We start from the raw sequence: 10,824 nt of genomic DNA, 5'->3' as shown, positions 1-10,824 counted from the left end.
CACACACACACACACACACACACAAACATTGCCAATCTAGTCAGTATAAAATATATATATGCGACTGAGACAAAAGTAACTGCAAGTACATATGTACGCCTACCAAAAATCTTAGTTATTTAGGCAAGACCAAAGATTCCGTTTAGTGTAGTAATTTAATAAATCGCATCCTCGAATTTATGCAAATCGAATTGCGTGACCCAAAGGAAGGTATCGATTTTCTTCGTGCGAATGAACCAAAAATAACCAAAAAATAAAGAAATAAAACTAGATGGGTGGCATACGCGCACAAAAAAGAGAGTACAAAGTGTATAAAAACAAAAAAAGAGAGTCGACGAATCGCGATTCTACTTCTTTTTTATATTTATTGTCTAGTATACTAGCAGTTATTGTTGTATGTCATATAAAAGAGAGACATCGCGTAGCGATGAACACGACTAATCAAAAATTTAATATCCTAGACTCGCCCGAAATAAACGTTTCTATCTGTTTGGAAAGCGAGGTAAAAAAGGAAAAAAGAGAGAAGAATAGAGAAGAATAGAGAAAGAGAAAGAGGAGAGGAAAGAGAGAAAGAGAGAGAGAGAGAGAGAGAGAGAGAGAGAGAGAGACAGAAATAGAGAAAAAGAAAGGTACTCGATGTTGCGTGGAAAATAACCTTTTGTTGCGTTGGGGAATCGATTGAATGAAACCAACGAAGGTCTGATGGAAAGATCTATACGCGTGTGTGTGGATGTATGTGAGGATGTGTATAGCTCTATTTTAGAATGCTTTGTCGAAGGATACGTTTCTCCTCTTGAATGGAGCGCAATATTGTAAATAGATGCGTATTAAAAAACGGATACCTATCTTGAATATCTATTGAAAGCTGTAGAGAGAAAAAAGAGAGAAAGAGAGAGAAAGTCTAATTATCTATAAAATGTTCGGTGTCAAATATAATTATACACTGTGCTTCAATAAATATTAAAAAGGATTATTTATTAATATTAAAAGAAAATCTTACAAATTAAATATTCATAAATATTTGTTAATTTGAATTTTCATCAATTTTCATTGTCGATCGTATGAAATATTTTTGCTTACAAAATAATAAAGTAAAAGTTCGATTATTCCAAATTATTAATAAAGAAACGATTACGAATAAAGAAAGTTACGTATTAATAATGACATGATTCTATTATAAATAAATAATAATAAAAAGATATTTTTCTCAAACAACAATAGTTACTGACTTAAACCCATAGAAAATCGTATATTCATTTTTACCTCGCTCTGTGATAATCTTTTTATAAAATCTCTTAATTTTCTTTCTCTCTCTCTCTCTCTCTCTCTCTCTCTCTCTCTCTCTCTCTCTCTCTCTCTCTCTCTTTCTCTTTCTCAGATTTATGCTCTCGAGAATGTTGAAATGATATTCTCTTGTCGTGTCATTTTAGATCCGCGACTAGACTATAAATGTATCCCGCATTGCTGCCGGTTAGTAGAAGTCTGTTGGCTTTAAGAAAGCTTACACTGCCCGTGCCAAGTTTATCATGTAATTCTCGGCGATGTTGTTAATTCGTTCTTTTGTTCAATTCAAAAATAATAATTTTATATTCTTGCGAAAATTCTTGATAGACGATGATGTTGCTTTTTCGTTGTTGCTCTATTATGTAGTTACATAGATCTATATACATTAGAAAAAAAGATTAAAAAAATACGAAAAAAAATAGAGAAGAAAAGAAGCTACCAGGGTAGAACTCGAATTCCCTTTCTGTTTAATCTTCTATTCTTGCTAATTATTATTGTCATTACCATTATCATCATTATCTATTATTATTATATATTTGTATTAAATGACATATGTTGAACATTATTTTATATTTAGAATATATGTATATATATATATATATATATATATATATATATATATACCTATATATAGAGAGAGAGATAGAAAGAAAAAAGAGAGAAAAATATCTCGTGTATAAATGTGTAGAGATTTAATTAACGCATTAACTTGATTAGAAAACCTGTGCCCTCGATTCTGTATTTTATTACACCTGTCCCTTTCCTCTTTCGCCAAGCAGGCCATAACAACAGAGCGAATGATAGAAGCCGATTAGTGAAATAAGGATAAAATACTGTTTTAAAATGGTCGTTCAAGAAGAAGAAGCAAAAGAAGAAAGGTTACTTGCCCTTTTTTCTTTTTCATTCAAAGAAGATAGACGCGTTACTTGCTATTTCACCTGGAAAACAGTCTTTTAATCGAGAATGTTAAACGATTAATTCGTACGATCAGATCTATCTAAAGCGTATCCCTCGTTAAACACGTCATGCCAGGATGAACAATTAAACTGACAGAGCAATCGATAAGCCGACCTATCGAGGATCTGCTGAAAATTGTTGGTGTCGATGTGTTCGAGTGTTAATGCGTGTATGTACGTATGTACGTATGCATGTATGTATGTATGTATGTGTATGTACGTATGTATGTATGTATGTATGTATGTATGTATGTATGCATGTATTTATGTATTTATGTATGTGTTTATACGTATGTATATATGTACGTATGTATGTATGTATGTATACGTATCAGAAAAGTGGAAAAGTTCACTTTTTGTTCTCATTAAATCACTAATATAATAAATTGATAATTACCAATAATGATAATTAAAATGACATGCTAGAAGAGTTTTATAAATTAGAAAAACGAACAACAGCTATATATATATATATATATATATATATATATATCTTACGCAAGTACATACATACATACACACACACACATACACACACACACACGCCTACATATTAATAGACTAGTTAATGTTTGTCATTTTTAATACATACACGTATATATATACATATATATATATGGTCAATATACATATGTATATGAACACATTTGTATGTGTATATATATGTATCTACTTCTTTCAAAATGAGAAAAATAGGGGAAAGCTGTGATTTGGCTCTCTTATTCGTCAAACACGCTTCGTTAGTCGACATTGGCACTCACGGCGAATTAATAAAGATCAATGCTTCTCGTCCCTATCAAATACTTTGTGTGTGTGTGCGTGTTTGTACATACGAGCGTTCGTTTACGAACCTTCATACTTCGACTATAATAAGAAGAGTAATTAACGAATCGTATTGGCTTATCTTCTACAATTATTTCATCTATATACATACGTATATATATACATACATAGATATATATATATACACATATACGTACACGTATGTAATATTTACGTATATAGATTTTATGTACAAGTGCATTCAACATGGGTAGTATGAGCCAGAGAAAATTATTTTATAAAAGGAGAGAAGGATGCAAAAGAAAAAATCGATTTTACTCGGATTAAAGTTGTTCAATATTAAAGGGCACTCTTCTACGATTATGATTACTCGCATGATATATGTCAATAATTATGAAAACTACATCTAAATGAAAAATGTGGGAAAAGATTGAATTTATCACTTATTATGAATGTAAGCTACTGATTTACAATTAGACCATTTTCATAATCACTGGCTCATTTATCTTTGAGAGAGAAAGATTGAAGGAAAGAAAATATAGAAAAGTCACGTTTAAATACTAACTCACAGTATTACGATATCTCTTGATGTATAGTAATGCGGTCACATATTCAGTTTGTTTATTACGACTCGCGTGTCGACTTGTGCTCGCAGTATACATTACGATATGTAGCAATATATACGTATGCATGCATCCATGCTAAGTTGAACGCGTGTAATATGGATCGGTTAAATGCAGGCATGTCAAACGCACGATCCTGTAAAGTATCCAGGCACATTGATTAAATAGACATTTTTCAAGATACTACAAAGTATTCAACAGATGTGTTGCAGGTGAATCATGAAAGTAGGCTATATAACGTATCTTTCTTTATTTTTTTTTATTCCATATAATGATTAGACTTTCTAAATAATTGGAAGGATATAAAAGGAAGTGGGTAAAATATATTATTAATTCGCTTAAGCTACTTTCATGATCGTAAAAACGTGCATTAAGCTACACGTCTAATTTCACATCAAATTTATCTCTTTTACATGATATACACGGTACAATAATTTAACATATATTTCATAATTTCACTACAATTGATAATGTGGAAATTCGTCCTGGTTTTGACTTCATGAATCAAAGTAAGTTTGATGTGATTGTATTAATCTAATGAAAAGGGAAGAGCTAATGCTGCAAGTGACGAATCAATTAAATCTCTAGCGATGATTTCAATCGATCCGAAGGAGCATGATGATGACATTGCGTGCAAACGATACTTTGCTCCAAGAGAACACATTGCGAGAATATTACGAGTATGTATATCTTGAATCGACATTATGTATCGAGAAATTCCTTTACGGTTACTCGCTTGATCGTATGATTATTACAATGAAACGCCATCGCCGATGCACAGCGCATGATCATGTTCTATAGATACGTACACACATACACAATTTTGCGAAAATGAAAAGCTTGATCAAACTTGTAAAAGTATATATATATATATATATATATATATACTTTTACAAGTATTTTACTTTTACAAGTATTTTACTATTTTACTTTTACAATATATATATATATATATATATATATATATATATATATATATATATATATATTGTTCTGTGTATTTTATTTTATACCTTTATTTGCAGAAAATGATCATTTAATAATAATTTAATCACCATTCGATAAATAGCTACAAACTTACACTATCGTCTTATATAATAAATTATTTTATACATTGAGGTATTATTCTTGTTTAAACTGAACGTTAATGTAAAAAAAGAAATCATTTGATATGAACCTAACTTAGATATGTTAAATAGTGAAAAATGAAAGACAAAATTTGATGATGAAAGAAAAAAAAAATATCTCTATTTACAAAACTATGGTGCATCGACATTGCGTTTTTACCCTTGTTCTCTTGAGTTAAGGTGTAGCACACCTTAACGTGTTGTAACAATTTATTCGTGTATGTGTGTGTAGTACGTGTGTGTAGTATGTGTGTGTAACGTTTATGTACTCTTACTGAAAATGTGTCGCGTACGTACGTTGCTTGTTTTTCATACATGCCCGTATAATCTATCCATTGTATTCTACACTCTTCTCACTGCGCGGCTACGCATCACACACCGACGTATAGAGAAAGGAAAGAAGCATGCCAAATGAAATAGACACTCACTCGTTCACTCTCAAGAGACAGAACCAACGAAGAGAAAAATTCGTAAGAGCTACTGTTGAATCTTTTAAAAGAGATCTTTTCGTGGCCCGATTCTATCTCGGCTTAGAAGAATCGAAATAATAACTATATGCCCGGGGAACGCAAATACGTCCTTTTGAATTCTTTTTCCTTTTTTTTTTTTTTTGATTATCACACATAATACCTAAACACATTCAAATATACATAGGCATGCACCACGCAACACATATACAGAGGAAAAATACACATGATCGACTCGTATTTGCGATCTATAAATTGATGATAATAGTAATATTATTAATAATAATAATAATAATAATAATAATAATGATAATACATAGAAAAACGTCAAGAAACATGATATATGAATTTCTAAATGGAATTTGGCCTTGACAGAACGATATGTGCTCTTTAGAATTGCCCGGAAGAAGACGAGACTTTGGATACCCAATTTGCCCCAATAACGATGCGTTGAAGTATTTTATGAGACAGAGAAAGAGAGAAAAAGATAGATAGATAGATAGAGAGAGAGAGAGAGAGAGAGAGAGAAAGAGAAGAAAAAAGAAAGTGACGGAATTGACACGAACACTATGAGATGGGGGGAGAGAGAGAGAGAGTTAAGACGCATCATATATAAAACGACCGCGAAATATGAAAACGAAAGTAGAATGGCTCTCTGAAACATTGAAGACTGCAATAATAATTACTCTGGCCTATTAAAATACGATATGAATGCGTTGCTCGATATGCGCAACGTTATATAGATGATGATCACAGTGAATCCGTTAATAGTAAGTGTGCCTGTTTCAATGCGTGCGTGCAAATGTCTTTGATCGTGTCCGCCGTAGCTCGTGACGAGCCAGACGCCATTATGTACGAAATAAATATGGCGCCGTATGCAAGAGATGTAACGAATTTCAAATCGCATGTACGTACACGTTACGGCGGACGAGCATCTAAAGAGTATAATGTCTTGTTAAAAAAAGAGGGGAAAAAAAGAAATACTATTTACCCGTATTGTATTCTGGTTATCTCTAATTACGATCAGTAAAAATTATTCTAAAGAAGATATTTGTATTTATTACTTACGTATATACCTTCTTACCTTTTTTATCCTGAATATTTTTGAAACGATTTTTTTCTAATGCAAGTGCTTCTACGTATATGTACCTTTTTTTTTAAGGGCTTAAGAAAAGTATAATCGTACATTTTAGTACTATTATTTTATTCGAATTTCACTCGCCACATTCATTTCTTTTAGCGATAAATATATATATATATATAGCTAAAAAAGTAACGATCTTTTTCGATTCGATATTTATATTATTGGAAGAAAAGAATTAAAAAATATTACAATAAATCTGTTCGTTAGTATATAATTGATACCTTTTATATCTCTATGGAATTTTTTTGAGAAACTGATATATAAGGATCAACATATCTATGTATATAAAATGATCTATTGGTTCATGATATTAAAAAGTTAAGTGGCAACGGAAAAATATTATCTATAAATTCTAAAAATATGAAATTCGTGTATATATATATATATATATATATATATATATATATATATATCCTATATTATTTATAAGCTTTTGCGTCCAGTTATTATCGATTTTCTATTTTACGAACATTGGATTTGGATATAAATATCGATGTTATACCATATTGAATTGTTTCCTGCAATTTTCTATTGAATAAAATAATTTCATCAATCCGATAGCTAGTATTTGATATTTAGAATATACAATCTCCATTATTCGTAATCGTTAAACAAGATGTTTTTACATAATTTTTATAAATGATTTATTAAAAACGCTATTATTGTGTTGTCAAAAACATCTTACATTTTAAATATCCTACAAGTTTTGCAGCTTTCATGGTATATTCTCTATTACGAGCTTTCTTCGATCCTGGATAGTGGAATTGTTTCGTTTATGCGATCGTAAAAAAAGTCAACGTCAAAATCGCAAGTCACCTTGAAGAAAAATTTCATGTATTAACTCATACCTCGCATGTTAATACACTTATAAATGTTTAAAAATATATGTATTCTCCTTGATATAATCTAATAGGTATCAATATAAATGACAACTCTACCTACAAATAAGACACATTTACGCACCATTGTATAAGATAAATAAGTTTATGTAATTTATGTACAAAATTATGGTTATCCACATCTGCGTGTTGCGATCGACATTTTATACAGTTACAAAAGTATAATACCCCTAATTAAGGAGAAATGCAAACATGCAAATAGTTTGTAATTGCCGTATCGATTTTCAATACAAAATTTCACTTGACTTTCCAAGTTCTTTTAATATCGTTAGAGAAACGACGCCTTATATGAACGCAGGCATATTCGTTCTTTGATATTCAACACGTTAAGCCTTGTTTTGTCTTATTCAGTGTGTGGTTATTGCTTCGATAAAATAATCTGCATGCACCGTACGATAAAACTCACAATCTTCGACAATATTGAGCCAATCGTTCGATAAGGAGGCAATCACGTCCTACAAGACAACGCATCGTCTTCTCCTAACTGGTTCCGGTGGCTCTAAAGCTGCTAAGATCGCTTCGTCAAAAACATTTTTTAGACCTTTCTAAAAGATAAAAATATATTGTTTTAGTTATAAATAATTTTTTCAATTTTTTTTTATATTCATATTGTTTCGTTTATTGATATAAGAAAAATTAATTCGTCATTGACATACCTGCGTAAGAGCACTACATTCTACATATTTCACTGCTTTCAGTTCTTTTGCAAGTTTTTCTCCTTGCTCTCCTGTGATAGGTTTTTGCTTATTTTTTGCTAATTTTTCAATAGTTGCTGCATCATCTCTTAAATCGATTTGTGTACCAACAAGTAAAAAAGGTGTTTTCTGACAATGATGAGTTATTTCTGGTACCCACTAAAAGCATAATTATTTATTACAAATAAAAAGAACACTATATTTCATGACATTTGTAATATTATACTTTATATGATATATAAACTATAAGAAGTATATAATAAGTATAACAAACATACCTTTTCCTTAACGTTTTCAAAAGATGACGGGGATACAACAGAAAAACATACTAGGAATACATCCGTTTGTGGATAACTAAGCGGTCGTAGCCGATCATAATCCTCCTGACCTTAAACATAAGTAATGATATAATTAATATATCTAAATGTATGTCATTAAATTAATTAAAAGAGATAGAAAAATATGATAAAGTAGGAAGGAAATGTTTTACCATTTCAGTGTGCACGCAATATAATATGTATTACTTATAGTTACCAGCAGTATCAAATAATCCTAATGTATATGGCTCTCCACCAATCATTACTGTAACGGCATAATTATCGAACACCGTAGGCACATATTCCGATGGAAATTTATTCGTGGTGTAGGAAATCAATAAGCAAGTTTTACCAACAGCCCCATCTCCTACCACAACGCATTTTATTGTCTGCATCTTTCGCACGGTTCTTTATTTGACCTAATCAAAAGATAAAATAAATTTTTGTAATCAATTCATTATGATAAAATTGTATTAACGTTTTTTAAGACTTACTACTTTTATGTGCAGTAGCGTACACTTTCTGTCAATAACTTAACTTTTTACAGACTACACATTTGATAGCTATAAAACATTGCAATGCTCCTGTTAACACACGTTTAAAATTTTAAACTTTTCATTATCTGTAGACGACACTCCACTTTTCTAACGAATCGTTAACATACTTTATATCCATTAGACATTACAATTGTAACTGAAAAGTTTCGAACTTGACGAACACTATTGCAATAGTTACTGGAATAGGAATATGCTTAAGAACCAGATATCGAGAGATAGTCCCCTTGCAAATCCAACTGCAAATACGTATTATGTTTTCAATATACCACCGTTTTGGTAGAAGAAATGAAAAATAAACAGTACGTTAACATTTTTATCCACTTTTGTTAAGAACTTTGTGCATAAGCTCATTAATGGAACATTGTTTTTGGAGACGCCATATTGGTTATTATGTCAAATATACCGATAAATTTTGTCGGCTTTATATTCTATAGATATATCATGGAATAATTAATTTTCAAATCTTATAAAAGTTTGCGAATAAAGCATCTTATACTAACAACAATAAAAAATATATGAATAAGAAATATTAAAAACTTACGGATAACTGGGCGTCGACAACGCTATACTGTCACAAATATTTAAACCATTCAAGAAGGGGTACACGTGTCAAGCGAAGTACTAACAAAGACTGCCATCTATGATGTTACCTCGTTCACAGAAAAACTTTAGCTTTTATTTAACATATATATTCTTTTTAAGTATAAAAAAGATATATATATACTTATCAAAATTTTATCGATTTTTTATACACGTTATTCATTAAATAAGGACCATTATATAATTTTTATTTTTAATATGGCTATGTAAAATTACGCAGTTGATTTCACATATATATATATATGTGTATTTTAAACAGTATGAATAACACAGCTGATATCTAAATCGTTTATTAATAACGAAAAGATCTTTATTTATTTTTTATTTCTTAAATCCAACAATAATGCATAAAATCGTACACCATCAAAGAAATTTCATTGGTCGATGGAAGAACTATCCTTACTTCGACTCCATTCGCCCCTTTGTTTATACGTATGTCGTCATTTGTGACAACATTTTCATATCATACACATACGCGTTATATCATTTATAAATATTATGAAAGTGAAATATAAATTAGAATGGTTATATATAATAGGAAAAAATCCATTTGATTTATTGTTTGTTGTTGCAACACAGATTCCGGAAGTACATTTAGAATTTTATGATCACTCTGTGATCTTTAACGTCTACGTTACGCTTCTTTTGCACAATAAACCAATGACGAATGGAAAAGACAGACATGAGATAGTTAGGGAAAATGGCTGATGATGCAGTGGATCGTGTTTTGACAATTTTACGTATATTTTGATATTGATGAACGACATGGAATTTTTTTATATTCAAAGACACGATTTTAATGGTATCATAGAAGATAAAGTGTTGTGAATTTCAAGTGTTTGTTATAGTGTTCGAAATAAAGTAATTATACAGTCCTGTCAAAACTTGTCTGAACCTGTCTAAACGTGATTCTACTAGCTGCCATCGCGAAATTTCATTACAAATGCCTTAACATAATTTTTATAATATTATCTGTAGACAATGAATTAATCAAGGTAAATATACTTTGATGCATTTTTTGAATATTATAATTATATTACTCTTTTAATTAGATTACTTTAAAAAATAATCATACTTATTCATTTATTGTAACATTCTACGAAAAAAAATTCTTACTTCATTGATAGACATGGGAACACGTTTAAATATCTATGACATAGAATGGATTATTTTTTAATTTTATTTAATACAAATTTAAATGTAATTTTTAATTTATTACATTACAGATAAATTGATATATGACAGAATTAAAGATAAAATTAATGCCTTACAATATAAATAAAAAATTTACAATGTACGATCATTGTACTATGATATAAACATATTGACACTGTTGATACAGAACGTTACACTAGAAATATCTTTGAGGCCA

The 10,824-nt window shown here is 30.1% G+C and overlaps 1 protein-coding gene across 6 annotated transcripts; it reads right to left on the bottom strand.

Annotated features, from left to right (window-relative positions):
• Window positions 1-6,794: 6,794 nt before the first annotated feature.
• On the bottom strand, window positions 6,795-9,485 carry LOC118448134 (cdc42 homolog). 6 transcript variants are annotated; one of them, XR_004840103.2, is made up of 7 exons: window positions 9,394-9,485; window positions 8,790-9,088; window positions 8,513-8,714; window positions 8,257-8,366; window positions 7,940-8,137; window positions 7,348-7,828; window positions 6,795-7,200 (listed from the first exon to the last, which is right to left on the bottom strand). XR_004840103.2 is itself a non-coding variant. In XM_035880972.2 (7 exons), exons 3-6 carry the CDS (start codon window positions 8,688-8,690, stop codon window positions 7,739-7,741), a joined length of 576 nt encoding a protein of 191 aa, XP_035736865.1. In that variant the 5' UTR covers window positions 8,691-8,714; window positions 8,790-9,088; window positions 9,394-9,485; the 3' UTR covers window positions 6,799-7,200; window positions 7,690-7,738. The 6 variants fall into 6 exon arrangements, 5 of the variants coding, with proteins under 5 accessions (XP_035736865.1, XP_035736868.1, XP_035736866.1 ...); XM_035880972.2 differs by having other exon boundaries at window positions 6,799-7,200; window positions 7,690-7,828; XM_035880973.2 differs by lacking the exon at window positions 6,795-7,200 and having other exon boundaries at window positions 7,220-7,828; window positions 8,790-8,879; window positions 8,960-9,088.
• Window positions 9,486-10,824: the final 1,339 nt, after the last annotated feature.

The sequence above is a fragment of the Vespa mandarinia genome, chromosome 5, assembly GCF_050613455.1.
Source record: "Vespa mandarinia isolate Hongniang chromosome 5, ASM5061345v1, whole genome shotgun sequence".
NCBI lineage: Eukaryota > Metazoa > Arthropoda > Insecta > Hymenoptera > Vespidae > Vespa > Vespa mandarinia.
This window is presented reverse-complemented; position numbering and strand designations above follow the sequence as displayed.

Coding starts and splice junctions, on each gene's coding strand:
- LOC118448134 (XM_035880972.2), bottom strand. CDS start 8,690: ATGCAGACAATAAAATGCGTTGTGGTAGGAGATGGGGCTGTTGGTAAA. Junction 8,367..8,512: donor AGGATTATTTGATACTGCTG/GTAACTATAAGT, acceptor CTTATGTTTAAG/GTCAGGAGGATTATGATCGG. Junction 7,829..7,939: donor AATGTAGTGCTCTTACGCAG/GTATGTCAATGA, acceptor TTTATCTTTTAG/AAAGGTCTAAAAAATGTTTT.